Here is a 17,253-nt window from a genome sequence, read left to right on the forward strand (position 1 = left end):
ATCTGCAAATTTATATGGCAATTTTTTCCCCACAAGAGGATTTAATACATATCTTATGCATGTCATAAGTATTTTTGTCTAATCTACCAATGTTTGACGTGAGTATATATGTGGCTCCAACCTCTGAGGGTTTGGTGTGTGACATTCTGATCTGACTTGATTTTAATGGACCAGTTACCTGAAAACTTTTTAAATGTTCAAAAACGACTGACTTAAAAAAAAATATGATATTTTGATCGAAAAGGTGAATACCCTATTATATATATATACTTAAAATCAGTTTTCACTACATTGAATTAAAAGCTTACCTCTATAAAAGTAGGTAATTTTAGAAAGATAGATATAAAGTAGGAAGATGTGGTAGGATTGCAATGAGACAAATCTATTTCTTTATTGGAGTATGATCTTGTTAGCACCACCTTGTACAAAAATGTATTTTGTTTAATATCTGACTCATATATAACATCTTGAACAGATAAACCTATTTTCATTAAAAGGTAAAAGAGGTTCTATGGAACATTGATTCTACTGTACTGGCTGTATGGTGTGAAGATATGGCTACAGAGGATAAAATCTCCAGTAAATCTTATGGTATGCATATATTAAAATTACTAATAATATAGCACAATATATAGATGAAATTTTTAAAATGATAATTATACCCCCGCTTTAAAAAAGGGGGGGTATACTGTTTTACCTCTGTCTGTCAGTCCGTCCATCAGTCCGTCCGTCAGTCAGTCCATCCCATGAAACTTTCGTCACATTTTTCTCAGGAACTACACATCCACCCTTTCTGTAATTTGGTATCAACATTTATATATGTCAGCCATACCGTGTGATGCGTTTTCAGATTCATCACTTGACAACTTCCTGTTTACCGAACACTTGTCTGATTTTACACATGATAGCCAAGTTGAAAATTTTCGTCACATTTTTCTCAGGAACTACAATACAAGGATTTCTGAAATTTGGTTTCAGGATTTATATAAGTCAGCTATACCGTGTGATGCGTTTTCAGATTCATCACTCGACAACTTCCTGTTTACAGAACACTTGCATATTTTTACACTATTAATATTATCCACTTGCGGCGGGGGTATCATCAGTGAGCAGTAGCTCGCAGTTTCACTTGTTTTATTAATTGTATCTGTATGGCTAGTAAAAAAATATGTTATTTATATACTGTTATTCTAAGTTAATGCAACACATTGCAGTCCTCCCTGAAAATAGTTGCACATTTTCATTTAAGCCATGTATCAATATAAACAAAGCAGCAACAATTTTTTTCAAGGAAGGGAGAAGGTGGTTTAGCACTAAATATAAAAATGTATCTGCGTTACTGGAGATATTATTTTTTCCTTTCATATAAAAATGAAGATTTGGTATGAGATCCATTGAGACAACTCTTCTCAAGAGACCAATTGACACAGAAATTAACAGCAATACGTTCAGTATTTGTCAATGAAAATATTTATTTATTTTTCAGTACAACTATGGACAGTTGGAAACTATCACTGGTACTTAAAACAGAGTTTATATTTTAATTCTGACAAACCAACATCTGTAATATGGGACCCTGAACATGCCTACAAACTTCATATTGTGTCGTCTGCTGGAAAATACTCACAGTTTACATGGTCCTGGGCCACAAACTGTAGCTGTGGAAAAACAGAAAATGATCAAGCTCTTGTAGCTGTTATTGATGGTGGTGAGAAATATTAATTTTGCATGCTGTCATTGTGTTTATGAAAAAAAATATAAAAAAGAAGAATATGGTGTGGTACTATATAAAATACAAATAAATATGAGGACATATAAGCTGAATAAATTGATTTATACTGAGACTCCAGAAAGTATCTTAACACATTTGTTTATGAAATGTTATATTCTATTGTGATCAAATAATCAAGTTATTTTATGATTCAACTTTTTAATACTATTTATCTTGGGTTTGTTTTTTACAGATCAAGTCTTGTTATCACCAATGAGAAATATGGTTGTGCCACCTTCTATGTCTGCTTATAGTTTACAATTACCATGTGCTGTCAATCAAGTGATATTCTGTTGTCATGGCAACACCAACGATTTGGCAGTCCTCCTTGAAAATAGTCAGATAGCAATGTATACATTTAATGGTAAGTGTTTTATTGACTTTCTATTCTTATTTGAGGATTTTTATTAGTAAAACCCATGTTGTGTTTTTAAACTGCTTTAAGAAAAAACAATTATTTGTTCATGTTCTCATGATAATTGCTTTCAGTTTGTTGTAAGTGGCCTAAGTGAAATGTACAATCAATCAGTTCAACAACATTTTCAGTTATATACAGCATATCTTTGTGAGTATTACATGTATACATACATCTTCTTGTTTTCTCCTTGTTCTGATTGTATGCTATATTTACAGAATCTCAGACAGTAGATGACACTGTAAAGTTTGATGGAGCTGGAGGTGGAAGTTTTGCCGTCTGCTGTAAAACTCCAGTACTCAAAGGCATTTACAGGTTATTTTCTCTTTATTTATTTTTAAAAACAACAAATATATACAAAAAAAAAAGATTATTTTACCTACTTGGACAAATTTTTGACTATGTATGGCAAATTTTACCAAATTTTTGACATATATAAGGTATCAGTCCAATTTTATTTTTATTTCAAGTTTTTATTTTTGTATTTTATTCACCTGTCAAATATATAGTTGCTTATACCTACATCATTTGATCTCTGATAGATGTTTGTCTCATCGGCAATCATACCACTTCTTATTTTATATTTTTTGGTTTCACAATTTGTGAAATATAAATATATTTATATACCTGATGATCTTTTTTTATAGGATTGAGGGTCTGCCTGAGGGTTTTAACCAGAATCCTTTGTCAGTTAGTCATGTGACCTGGTTGAATGAAGATAACATTATATTGGTATTAGTTGACCAGTCCATTGGTGACCACTCTATTATTTGTAATGGAAATATTCAGAAAGAAGATGCCATAATCAAGATAAGGTAGTCTAGTGGTTTTTTTGTTGTTGTTTTTTTTCTGTTATAAAAAATAAAAAAATCTATGTGGGCCTTTTTGATTATACTTGTTTTGTTCCAGTTGGCTCATATAAGTTTTATAGGGCATATTCAAATTTTGATTTATTCATTTATAATTGCAAATATACAACTAACAGCAATAATGCGTGATACATCATTTCTGGCATCATGTCTTTCACTGGAAAAGCTCGTCAATTTCACACGTCTTTATAGCGGCGTCATTTAACATAGAAGTCATGTCTGTATCCTTGATCTATTAAAAGTATTCCAGCAGGTTTTTATCAATGTTATTCCTGTACATATTGTAATAAGATATTACCTGTAAACATTAGAATATAAGATTTAATCATTGCATTGTTCCTACCATTGCTTTAGTGTCTTTATTAACAGTATTTTCCATTTGATTTTTGTAGTAAATATCTAAGTCTATATTTTTTTTGTTATAACCATTTTACATTGTAATAGTAATAATTGATAATTGTTATGATGTGCAAGAACAAATTAAATGAAAATAAGCTATTTTATTGCATAGCAATATAATATTTCTCACAGAAACTAACCAAAAGTAAGGGTGCAATATTGCACTAGTGCAATAAATCTTTAAAATTAATGACGTCATCAACGACAATATCTTAGTTTAAACCAATTTTTACTTTCAAATATTATATTTCTATACAATAAAAGGGTTATTGCATGAATATTGGGGAATATTGTCCCTCATAGAACATATATTGCACTCGCAAGCTTGTGCAATATAAAATTCTACTCGGGACAATATTCCCCAATATTCATGCAATAAACCTATACTATAAGATTAAAATAAATATATATTACCTATCCACAGTTCAACATCAGATTTGGAAGATCATGTATTCAAACTTGCTGTCAGTAATGATTCAGGGCATGTTGGTATACAGTTACCTGATGGCTCCTTACTCAAATATGATCCAGGTAAGCTATTGCTTTTGATACTTTTACAGCTGATTTCATTCGAGTGTGTAGCCAAAGGTATTATCTTTTGTTAGCTTGTGTGTTAGCTGAACCATGAAGTCATTATTAGGTCAGGTAGACTACCTATAATGTTTTGAAACCACTGTATTGTATATATATGTTTTGTAATTAGATGCATATTCCTGTACATATTTTGCACTCTCTCTGTACCTATAATGGTTTACTTTTATAAATTGTTATTTGGATGGAGAGTTGTCTCATTGGCACTCATACCAAATCTTCCTATATCTATGCATCTGCAATTGTTATAAGAATAACGATATTGTATTGAACTGCAAAATGGTAGTATTTCGCATTTTTTATTTAGATTTAAATAAATACAAAGGATGTAAAAAGATATCCCTTCAAAACAAAACATGTTACTCAATATCATTTATGATAAGTATAATGATTTTTAGCTCATCTAGTTTGGTAGCAACAGGAAATAAAGCACTATTACCTCATTACTTGGTGTCCGTTGTCATTGTCGTCAGTGGTGTTAACTTTTACAAATATCTTTTCCAACTAAACTAGTGGGCTAAATTTAACAAAACTTGGCCATCATTGTGTCTTGTTTTTAAATTGTCATAAATAGAGAAAATCTGACAAATGTTTAATTTGATATTTTACAGTAAATGAAAGTATAATGCCATGGGAAGATAACTCTGGACAAGAAATAAATTTCCCGCTTCCATGTACACAGATGGCAGTTTGTGATATAGGTGGTCAGGTAAATTTCTTAAGTTTGAAATATAGTTAAAAATGATTTTAAATAACACTTGCATTGTAGGTTTAACAAATCAGTGAAAATACTGTATAAACCAGAACCAGCGTTAATTCAGGTGTCCCAGAAATGCAAATTCCTGTTCCTTTGGTATGTTGGTTCTGTTAAAATCAGTAGATGGAGAAGGCGAGTTAACAACATCATACTGAAGGGGTTTGACAATTTCTCCTTCAATTCAAAATAAAATTATTGCTCTTTATTTATTTTAATACTTTAAACAGATTTATGTTTAGCTTATTTTCCTGTATGAAAGTTTTTTGCTTCAGTTTTTTTTATTCGCCTGTTTATGGGACATCATATTATGGTATACCATTGTCCGTCGGCCCATCGTCAACATGTTGGACAATAACTCAAAAATGATAGAACCAATTTGCTTGAAACTTTTGTGAATTGTTAATATCTATTGACTTCAGCTCCCTTTCGTGTTTTATAAATTTAAGATTTTTTAGTTTCCATGTTTTGGGTTTTTTCATTAAAAAATGGTGATTTTCCAGTTCACGATAATAACTCAAAAACACTTTCACCAATTTGCAAGAGACTTTAGTGAATTGTTTGTATCTATTTCCATGATTTCCCTTTTGATTTTTATAAATTTAAGATTTTACGTTTCTGAGTTATGGGTTTTTATTCATTAAAATAAAGTGTTTTTTTTCCAGTTTTCAGACAATAACTCAAAAATGCTTTCTGCAGTTTTCATGAAACTGATGAATTGTTTATATGTATTTACGTAAGCTCCTTTTAGATTTTTAAAATAAAAATCTTACGTTTCCGAGTTATGTGATTGTATTCATAAAAAAGGGGATCATTTTCAGTTTTCAGTCAATGCTTTAATCAGTTATCATGAAACTTTGGTGACAGGTTTATATCTATTAAGATAACCTCCTTTTAATTTTTCATGAATTTCTGATATAACATTGAGATGTTATTGAACTTTCTTCTTTGAAAAAGCAACGGGTGTATTATGCGGTTATGACGCAGCAGTTTATTATATTTTTCCTAAGATAAGAATTTGTTATTACAGTATTATCATAAAATTACATTATGGGATATTGAAATTTAGTAGATTTGCCAAGAGTTAACTCCCCTTAAACTGTATCGAATGCTGAACAAGTCTATAAATGTACAAGACTTAGAATTGTTTTTATCTAATTCAAATTTTATACAGATTGTTTTTGTTTTTATAAAGGAAGTTGTGTTAGGACTCACAGACAGATACAGATTTTATGTGAATAATGTTGAGGTATATATATATACATGTATTTAAATGAGAAAAACTATTGAATGACAAGTTAATTTAAAGTAATTAAAGTTAAAAAAGAAAACAACAATGCACAATTGATACAATGGAGACTGCATGTCAATTATGGGATAGATCCACAAAATTCCATCTGTTGGTGGGATTTTTTTTTTGTTTGAGTGTATTTCTAATACATTTTATTCATCATTAACCTTTTTCATTATAAAAAAACAATTGTGTGTTAAATATTTTGTGCGTACAATGTATTTGAAAATTTTAAATAACTTGTGAATTGAATGGATCTATTATAGGTAGCTACAAACTGTACATCGTTTGCCATACATGATGAATTCCTGCTACTGACCACCTTGTCTCATACATGTCGATGCATCTGTAGGAAAACTAAAGTGGAGGGTAAGTTATTTTACTCTGAGGCAGTTACTTATGAGGAGACAATCAGTTATGGAAAAAAATAGTGCTTTATTTCCTGTTGCTACCAAACAATTTTATTTACTAGGGAGAAAATAATGCTTTTGTTATTGCCATATGAAATTGAATCACAATATGTGAATTTAATCTGAAATATTTAATCAGGTTTAAGTGTCATGTTCTTTTTATGCCCCACCTACGATAGTAGAGGGGCATTATGTTTTCTGGTCTGTGCGTCCATCCGTCTGTCCGTTCATTCATTCGTTCGTTCGTCCGTCCGTCTGTCCGTTCGTTCGTCCGTCCATCTGTCCCGCTTCAGGTTAAAGTTTTTGGTCAAGGTAGTTTTTGATGAAGTTTAAGTCCAATTGACTTCAAACTTAGTACACATGTCCCCTATGATATGATCTTTCTAATTTTAATGCCAAATAGTAGAGGGGCATTATGTTTTCTGGTCTGTGCGTCCGTCCGTCTGTCCGTTCGTTCGTCCGTCCGTCTGTCCCGCTTCAGGTTAAAGTTTTTGGTCAAGGTAGTTTTTGATGAAGTTTAAGTCCAATCGACTTCAAACTTAGTACACATGTCCCCTATGATATGATCTTTCTAATTTTAATGCCAAATTAGAGTTTTTACCCCAATTTCACGGTCCACTGAACATGGAAAATGATAGTGCGAGTGGGGCATTCGTGTACTGAGGACACATTCTTGTTAAGATGAATTGTTGTTGCATTAACATGATTAGAGAGTAAGTGTTTTTAAGTTTAACTATTTAACATTTGCTAAATTAAAAAAAAATGTTTTGATTATAGTATTGCCAACCTTATCAGACGGCAAAGAACATCCCTTTGATGAAAGCATCCGGAGAGTAGAACGAGGGTCTAGAATTGTACATGTAGTCTCAGAGGATACCAAACTGATCTTACAGATGCCTAGAGGGAACTTAGAAACTATCCATCCAAGAGCTTTGGTACTGTCAGCAGTAAGGAAAGCACTAGATAGGTCTGTCATGTATTTTGATAGTTGATATTTTGTCAAAGATAAACAAAGGAACATGGCTTTGATTGCTGTTCTTTGTCTCAAAGTAACAGTGTGACCTTTAACACAGAGCAAAACTAATGTTCTATTTTCTACTGAGCGTCAGATAAGGAAAAATAGTGCTTATTTTAGTTAAACTTCATTCTTGTTTCCCTTACACTTTATGAGAGTCTTTTATTGGTTCAAGGTATGAAGTATGACATGATAAGATAAGTGGAAGAATAATAAAAAGGGATATAAAGTTAAGGATGTCAACTTGGTGTAGAACTACTACACAAGTAATAGACATTTTAAAATCCCTCTAATTTATTATCTGGTATTAGATAATAGTTTCATTACTTATATCTCATTTACTACATTTACTAATTAAATAAACAATCGTTAAATTGATAAACACCTATTTGATATAAATTATTACATAGTCAAAACACATTAAACAACAATACCATTTAGTAATTGTAAAGAAAACATGCAATATTTAGTATGAACATTCAAAACATTATAACTTCTTCAAGGGGAGTTCAAAAGAAATAGATTTTACAAGAAGAATGTTCTATCAGAAAATTGATGATTCAAGTATCATTTTAGTATTCGACTTGGTGTTAAGCTAGGAAGTAATTATCAGTAATATTATTTTACAGAATGAATTTTAAGGCAGCAATGATTTTAATGAAGAAACACAGGATAAATCTGAACCTAATGTTTGATCACAACCCAACAGTATTCCTCGAAAATGTGAAGGAGTTTGTTCAACAAGTGGAGTCAGTTAACAACATCAATCTATTTATCTCAGATTTATAGTAAGTTACTGTGTATTCATTATTATTCGTTGGATACCAATTTCGGTGGATTTTGTTGGTACAGGCGAACCATGAAATTGAATGTTCAACAAATAACAAATTTTCTATAGGCTTGTATACAAATTTGAAAAAAACATGAAATTAAATATCCACAAACATGTAAGTTTTCCTTAATCCACGAAAATTGGTAACCAGGAGAAGAAATAAATCCACAGTATTCATTTGTAGAGTGAAATTTTTGGTTTGTGAGTTAACCATGATGAGTTACAGATCAAGTTTGAGTTTTGTTCTGCTTCACTAATTTTTGTCGAAATTATGGGCTTTGGACTTTGAGAAATTGTTGAAAAAATCAGTTATTAAGGTTTTTTTAAGGCCATCAGATTTTGAGCAGATCTAGTATATGTGATAAAATTGAGAATGGAAATGTGCCAAAGAGATAACAACCCGCCCATAGAGCAGACAACAGCAGAAGGTCACCTTCTTGTTAGTGTCCGCATGTGTTGTTGAAATTGCAGATTTTTCAAATTTTTGGAACGGGGCCATTCGTGTTGTTTTGACATATCTAGTTTTTATTATGATTGAACAAGTCCTGATCTCAAATAATAAAGAGAATTCTCGAGAATAGCTATTTCCTTGGAAAAAGAAATTATATGGAAAATTGCATTGTAAGGAGTCCTACAGTTTTGTTAGATTTAATTAGGAGAAAAACAGTTTAAAAGTACAATAAACAATCATAAATAAAGTAGTTCACACTAAAAAAAAAATATATATATATACAATGATGAAAAAAAGAACTATTGATTAATTTCTAAATAAAAATGGTTACTTTAATTATAATAATAAATTTTCTGAAAATGCATTTGAAATTTCAGTGCAGAAGATGTAACTGTGACAATGTATACAGCAGCCTATCAGAAAACAGCAGACGACAAAGAATTCCCAAATAAGGTTAATACTGTCTGTGATGCTGTTAGACAAGCATTGATTGATAATAATGAAAACAAGTAAGTTTACATGAAGAACTATTACTGATGTTTTATATTGAATATTTGTTATGAGGGTTAGTATAAAGGATTGACAAGATCATATACAGAAATATAATTTATTATATAAATGTCATTTTCTTTATAATTATTTTTTTCTGAAATATCATTAAAATTCATGCAAAAAGTATCTAATGCACAGTTTTGAACACTATTGAAAACATATAAAAGTCATTTATGTTTTTGTTTTTTTTAAGTTTTAATAACTTGTTTTAACAATTTAAATTATTTTAAGTTAAATAAACTTCTCTTTGATTAAACAATATCTAAATAGTTTACTCTGTTCATTTATCATTTCCTTAAAAACACAATATTAAAGAAAATCTTTATTATATCTGTTTCAGATATTTACTGTCAATACTGGTGACCTATGTAAGGAAAACTACACCTGAACTAGAGAAGGCATTGCTTTTAGTAAGAGCACTCAGAGGTTTGTAAATAGGAAAACTTAAATGTTACCTTAATAAGCTTTAAAAACAGATTAAAAGAGTGCTAGACTGACTTTATCAACAACAAAATAGTTGTGAATCATCTTTTGAACAATGTAAAGTTGATAAATAAAACAATAGATCTTTGGTTAATTATTAAGAGACATTTGCAAAAATATACAGAAAACCACATTCAAACTTTAACATGGCTATGGAGATTCCTATAGAACTGGGAAAGATATCAGGTGCCCCAGAATATAGGTATTTCATTCCCAGCATGCAACATCAGATATGTGTCTTTTTTCTCCACATATATGACACATTCCTGTTACAAAGTAATCCCCCTTCTGCAGATTCTCATATAAAAATGACATAGATATTTTGTATATATGTAGGACTCTAAAGTGCGATGGTACTCTAAAGTGCGATGGTCACGCTAAAGTGCGATGGTCTACGCTAAAGTACGATGGTGTATCACGGCGTGACGCTAAAGTGCGATGGTTGTTTTGTTTATTAACGTACGATTGTATATCACGCTAAAGTGCAATGAACCAATATAGTAAGGTTCGAGGGATGAGAGCTAATTTCCTAATGCTTGTAGAGTAAGACTTTAGTTAGCTTGCTTGCATATATGCAATATTTGCCAAGCTTTCTTCTTCTTCGTAATGAGTACCAATAGATATAGGTAGATGTTTATATGAGTGTCAATGAGACAAATTTTCATCCAACTGCATTACAAATTTATAAAAGTAAACCATTATAAGTCAAGATACGGCCTTTAACACAAAGGCATCACTACATGTTATATTTTCCTACACTGAACAAAATAATGTTTTAGCGGACAATTTATGATTTAAGCATGAATCTACTAAATTACGAACGAAAAGGTGAGAATTCAATGAACTTGAATCCATTCTTAAGCGAGCATGAAGAATTTTGCCAAAACGATGTCCTATATAAAAATACACTGGGACCTTACTATTTTGGGTACTAATTTGTGTTTTGAATAATGACAGAGATTCACATTTTCTTATGTTTTAGGTTAAGAGTGTTCCATAGTTTTGTTGTTGCAGGGATGAAATATTTAGAATATAAACGGGTCCGTGTGTTGACTTCTGTAATATTATTTCTTGTCTTGTATTATGATCATGCCTACTTCCTACTGAATCAGGCAATAAGGCTATTAAATATTTTAACGGGGACCGCAAAGTAGAAATAAACAGCTGCGCCATGAGCGCATGATACGCCCGACGTCTTGTGTGGAAGTTTTATGCAATAATCATAAGTAGTTTCTGAGGAAGTTTTAAGCAATAACCATTTATTGTTTTTGAGACACGGCGGGACATGTGAAACCCCCGCCTCCCCTGTTTTTTTTTACAAATATCACTAAAATAAAATTTTGAATCAAACCAAAAAGTATACAGATCTTTAAATTAGTATAACAAAGAAGTGTGTACAGTTTCAAGCAATAATCATAAATTGTTTTTGAGATACGGTGCGACATGTAAAAAAAAAAACTTCCCTTTTTTACAAAATACTCAATTACTCAAAAATAAAATTTTGAGTCATCACCAAAAAGTATACAGGTCTTTAGATTAATATAACAAAGAAGTGTGTAAAGTTTTAAGCAATAATCATAAATCGTTTTTGAGATACAGCATGACATGTAAAAAAAAACTCCCCCTTTTTTTACAAAATACTCAATAACTCAAAAATGAAATTTTTAATCATCACCAAAAAGTATACAGATCTTTAGATTAATATAACAAAGAAGTGTGTAAAGTTTTAAGCAATAATCATAAATCGTTTTTGAGATACGGCGCGACATGTAAAAAAAACCTCCCCCTTTTTTATAAAATACTCAAAAACTCAAAAATGAAATTTTGAATCATCACCAAAAAGTATACAGATATTAAGATTAATATAAGTAAGAAGTGTGTAAAGTTTTAAGCAATAATCAAGAAACGTTTTTGAGATACGGTGCGACATGTGAAAAAAAACACACCCCTGTTTTAGTTACAAAGTGCCGTAACTCAAAAAGTTTAAATCTTATTTTCACCAAAAAGTATACAGATCATTTGACCATCATAAGAAACAACTATTTTAAGTTTCATGAGATTTGGATAAGTCGTTCTCAAGTTACGGTGCGACATGTTTACGCCGGACAGACGGACGGACGGACGGACACCGGACATTTGTATACCATAATATGTCCCGTCAAAATTTTGACGGGCGTATAAAAACTGCAACATAAACAATAATTTCAACTTCTAATATAGAAACAAGATCAAGGATACTTTTGTATCTCATCTGTATAGTAAAATGCTCGGCTGCAGGACATAAGTCCTTCTTCCAGAACCCGGAAAAAACCATTTACTTCAGCCAACAAAGCACGGTTAGGTTTAAATTAAGTAAGTCATGGACATTTCGTTTAAAGTTATTAATAAAATACATTTTTTGTATTTTAAACATTTATCTTTCGGCATGTTCATTTTTCGTTTGTATAAACGACTGTTCTCGTCATAATTCATTGTAAGTTTATTACGTCTATACTTTCGCGGACAATCGCACTTTAGCGTGACCATCGTACTTTAGCGTCCCCATCGCACTTTAGAGTCCTACATATATAAAGATGAATACTGTTTTTTATAGGCCACTTCATATTTTAATACCTCTTGTTTTATCACTAGTTATTTAACGTTATTTCTTAGAGATTAATAATTAACATTGTGATTAGATTACATACTGTAATATATTTATTAACTTCCACATGTTTATATGACAGAGAAGCCTCTTGATCAAGTTGTAGTTAGTGCAGAAGAAGCCCTGAAGTATTTACTGTTCCTTGTTGATGTCAATGAAATGTATGATGTGGCATTGGGAACATATGACTTTGACCTTGTACTTATGGTGGCAGAAAAGTCACAAAAGGTAATTTTAAACCAAGATAAATAGTTGTAAAAAGATACATAGTTTTTCAATTCTAGCAAAATTACTTTTTTAAGTCAAATCTTAATTTTTTATTTCTTTTACATTTTTATGCCCCACCTACCATAGTAGAGGGGCGTTATGTTTTCTGGTCGGTGCCTCCGTCTGTCCATTTGTCTGTTGTACCGTCTGTGGTGCCGTTCGCTTCAGGTTAAAGTTTTTGGTCAAGGTAGTTTTTGATGAAGTTGAAGTCCAATCAACCTGAAACTTGGACACAATGTTCCCGATGATATGATCTTTCTAATTTTAATGCCAAATTATAGTTTTGAACCCAATTTATGGTCCACTGAACATAGAAAATGATAGTGCGAAGTTCAGGTTAAAGTTTTTGGTCAAGGTAGTTTTTGATGAAGTTAAAGTTTTTCAACTTGAAACTTAGTACTCATGTTCTCTAAGATATGATTTTTCTAATTTTAATTCCAAATTAAAGTTTTGACCCAAATTTCACAGTCCACTGAAAATAGAAAATGATAGTGCCAGTGGGGCATCCGTGTACTATGGACACATTCTTGTTAAGTAGAAAACTCTGGTGCCAATCTAGATATGAAGTTTTATATCAATTTCAATTGATTATTTAATCTTTAAATCAAATATAAGTAAATCAATTGAAATTTTTAATCAAATTTCATCTGCAAAGTAAATGGTGCATTACTTATGACTATCAGTATGTATTTTAATACAAAATGTTTTTGTTTTATTATTCAGGATCCTAAAGAGTATATACCATTTTTGAACTTATTACGACAACTAGAAGGCCATTACAAGCATTTTACCATAGACCGATATTTAAAAAGATACAAAAAGGCATTAAATCATATAACAAAATGTGGTGAGTTTCCATTCTGATGCCATCTCTTTAAAGTACATGACTGTAGTATAAAGAATAAGAGAAAAATCTTCAATCTGTACTAATGACTACTGTGTACCAGAACATAATGGCATGATTTTAGACGAGTTTATATACATTGTAATTGATCAAATGGCCATCTGAAATATGTAGCATAATTAAAACAAAAGTAGTTTCTGATTTTGTCCAATGGATACTTTCTCAAGATTTACAATTTAGAGCTACCTGATATTTGGAAGCAAGCAATCTTAGCATAAGTTTGCTATACCTTTTGATACATTTCAGGCTCATCCCTAAACAACACCTGTTTATTAAAAACTTATCAACATCTAAACAAATAATGACCATATTTAAAATTTTCTTAAAACTTTTCACAAAATCTATGTATCAGTCATTCCTAAAATTTGGCATCAAGATGTATGTGACATGCTAGACTTTATGATTCATTTTCACATTCATGGCTTTTCAACTTCCTGTTAACTGAATACGTAGGGGTACTATTATTGAGCAGTAGCTCACAGATCAACTTGGTTAAAACTGGAGTTCTACAGCAAAACAAACCATTTCATCAATCTTTGCTTTACATGCATAAAGTATATTCAATGTATTATATTAATTTAATAAACATCACTGGTTCATTTGCTTTAGAAATTTGAAAATGAAATTTTGTTACATTTTTGCTTAAACTTAGGAGGAAAATTGTTATTTAAGTTTTAATATGGGAATTATGGTTATTTTATAGACTTTTCAAACTCATTTGTGAAAGAAATGATAAACTTTTATCTGAAGTTTGATAATTGTGTATTGTTTTTTATATTATTAGGTGCAGAACATTTTAATGAATGTGTAAGTCTAGTCAAGGAACACAATTTGTTTACAGAGGCATTACAGCTGTATTCACCAGGCTCTCAGCAATACAAGGTATTAAGAAGTTTATATAATACAAACAAACAATTTTACATTTATTTAATTTCATGGTAAATTGGGTAATAATAAATTTCTTTTTTTTTTAAACAAGACTATGTTGAATCTAATACATAACTTTTTCTTAGCTGTTAAGTTCTGTTAAGCATCTGTGAGCAATTTAAGGTTATGGATGTTTATTTCTGATAATGAATATTAATACTTTCTAAATTGGCTTTCAATATAAATCTTACAAATGTATCTTCTTTGAAATGGTTTTATTCATTATTCATCCCCTAATTACATGTTTAAAGAAGATATTCTTTAAATGTCCTATATGCACATTGCTACAATTCATGGATTGTGTTTTTCAGCACATAGCCACTTTATATGGAGAGTATTTATCTGAGAAGAGTAAAGACGAGGAAGCAGGCATCATGTTTGTCAAGGCAGAGTGTTGGGAGCAGGCATTGTCATCATTTCAAGATTGTAAAAACTGGAGACAAGTATTCTGTATGACGGCGCGACTCAAATACAGTCAAGATAAAGAGGTGGATATAGCCAAGAAATTATCAGGTAATTTGTTTCAGAATAGTTCACAGAAGTGATGAGAAGGGAGTATTATCAGGGAATGACATGAATGGAATTAAAATATCAACAATTATCAAAAGAACCCCCCCCCCCCCCCCCCCCCAACAACAACAACAACAAAAAAAAAAGATTAAAATGTCAATTGTTCTTGAACAATTGAGAGGTCTTTCCTTTTGTAATGTAAAATACATGTTCCAATAGACGTAGAATGTATTGAAAAGCTTTAAAACACACTGAATATCTTTTAAATAAGGTAAAAAAAACATATAATTTGCTATATGGGACATGACCTTGACCTTTGACCTTTTGACCTTTGTCAAGGTCATTAGTCCCCAATGTCATTGCTGAAGACCCCATGGGTCTAGGACCTTTGGTTATACAGTAAAAGCTGATTTTGCCTTTTCAGAAATCTAAAACAAGGGTTATGCCCCTTATAGAAAGGTCAAATCTCTTCGGTCAAATGTCAAAAAGTTGCGCCTCATCCACCTCAACGCGTTTTTCACTATTTACTATTTCTGTAAGTACAATCGTTTTTGAGATATCGACTTAAAAGTTTTAAGGTCAAAGGTCAAGGTCAACCTTAAACAGCTTTAAAACACACTGAAAATCTTTAAAACACATTGAAAATCCCTTAAATAAGGTTAAAATCACTAAAAATTCGCTATCTGGTACATGACCTTGACCTTTGACCTTTTGACCTTTGTCAAGGTCATTGGTCCCCAATGTCATTGCTGAAGACCCCATGGGTCTAGGACCTTTGGTTATATAGTAAATGCTGATTTTGTCTTTTCAGAAACCTAAAACAGGGGTTATGCCCCTTACAAAAAGGTCAAATCTCTTCGGTCAAAATGTAACAAAGTTGCCCCGTAATGACCCAAACATTTTCCACTATTTAAAACTTCTGTAAATATAATGGTTTCTGAGTTGTTCTGATAACAAGGTGTTAGGTCAAAGGTCAAGGTCAACATACACATTTGACCTTGAGGAATTATTCAAAGTCACATGAATTGATGATGAATGGTGAAGATCCTAGGTCTCTACAACTTACGGTTTTTGAGTTTTGGTTGTCCACCGACACCGGTTAATTTTCATAGGGGCATAACCCTACCAATGAGTCGTTGAATCTTTTCGATCCAAATGTAACGAAGAACCGGGGTCTGGTCCTGAACAAATTTCACCCTTCGTTTATTTTCTACCTATTACGGTTACGGTGTTGGAACGATAACAAGGTTTTTTGGTTTCGGAGGAATTACTCCGAACCGACAAAATATTTCGACTAACAGGGTGAGTTCTAGATAGGTATATATGACACCGATACAAAGTGTGAACATGAAAGCGACACGTCTTACGGTTAAGGCTGCTAACTTCGTCAAAGTTTGGCGGAAAAAGAATAATAATAAACAGAAGAAATACAGTAAGGTCTTTCCCTTTTGTAAAAGGAAAGACCTTAAAAAAAGAAAAGGTATTCTCATGATTAAATAGTCTAGATGCAAAAAAAATCAACAGAAAAAAGGATGATGGGTGTAATTATATAAAATTTCTTTTCATTACATTTAATTAAGATTTATTTTTGGTTCACATTTCTAATAAGGTCAAACTTCTGTTATACATGTGAACATTGTTACCTTTTTTTTTAGACTTTCAATGAAAAATGTTTTTTGTTTATTTACAGGTCAATTAAAGGAATTGAGAAGACATCAAGAGGCAGCTGTAATATTGGAGCAGTATGTTATGGTAAATAAGGGGTTAACTTCTTATAATTGTCACAGCATACACAATAAAACACATTCATAAAATTTTGTAATGAAATGTTTTAAGAACAGATAAAGAAGTCCTTAAAAATCAATATGTGGTTTCTTAGATTTCAAATAAATTTTTATTCCTTTATAAGACAGATGCATGCTTCCAATATGAGCCTTGTTGTTTTTATTATAGGTGATGATAAAAGGAAAGTGATAAGGGTTAAAAGAGTATTTAGACAATATACTTATAGTGTCTTGAAATATGAAATTTATTTGTATGAGGCTTAGAAACGGTTTCGTGCCGAATACAAATATATTTCATATTTCAAGACACTATACGTATAATGTCTTTATACTGAAATCGATAAAAAAAAATGAAAAAATGAAAAAAATATGTAACAAAAATTG

The 17,253-nt window shown here is 31.2% G+C and overlaps 1 protein-coding gene across 2 annotated transcripts in view; it reads left to right on the plus strand.

The window, feature by feature from the left end:
- LOC139521769 (elongator complex protein 1-like) overlaps positions 1-17,253 on the plus strand; it is a 43,089-nt gene that overhangs the window by 19,371 nt on the left and 6,465 nt on the right. For both annotated transcript variants that reach the window (XM_071315369.1, XM_071315368.1), the window contains exons 10-27: positions 498-591; positions 1,487-1,708; positions 1,965-2,135; positions 2,405-2,501; positions 2,834-3,001; positions 3,879-3,985; positions 4,657-4,754; positions 5,995-6,048; positions 6,357-6,459; positions 7,278-7,467; positions 8,145-8,303; positions 9,176-9,307; positions 9,691-9,776; positions 12,560-12,705; positions 13,468-13,591; positions 14,433-14,530; positions 14,887-15,088; positions 16,776-16,837. In XM_071315369.1, coding sequence (XP_071171470.1) covers positions 498-591; positions 1,487-1,708; positions 1,965-2,135; positions 2,405-2,501; positions 2,834-3,001; positions 3,879-3,985; positions 4,657-4,754; positions 5,995-6,048; positions 6,357-6,459; positions 7,278-7,467; positions 8,145-8,303; positions 9,176-9,307; positions 9,691-9,776; positions 12,560-12,705; positions 13,468-13,591; positions 14,433-14,530; positions 14,887-15,088; positions 16,776-16,837 — 2,313 coding nt within the window. The remainder of the gene's footprint in view (positions 1-497; positions 592-1,486; positions 1,709-1,964; positions 2,136-2,404; positions 2,502-2,833; positions 3,002-3,878; positions 3,986-4,656; positions 4,755-5,994; positions 6,049-6,356; positions 6,460-7,277; positions 7,468-8,144; positions 8,304-9,175; positions 9,308-9,690; positions 9,777-12,559; positions 12,706-13,467; positions 13,592-14,432; positions 14,531-14,886; positions 15,089-16,775; positions 16,838-17,253) is intronic.

Source organism: Mytilus edulis, chromosome 4, assembly GCF_963676685.1.
Source record: "Mytilus edulis chromosome 4, xbMytEdul2.2, whole genome shotgun sequence".
NCBI classification, from domain to species: domain Eukaryota; kingdom Metazoa; phylum Mollusca; class Bivalvia; order Mytilida; family Mytilidae; genus Mytilus; species Mytilus edulis.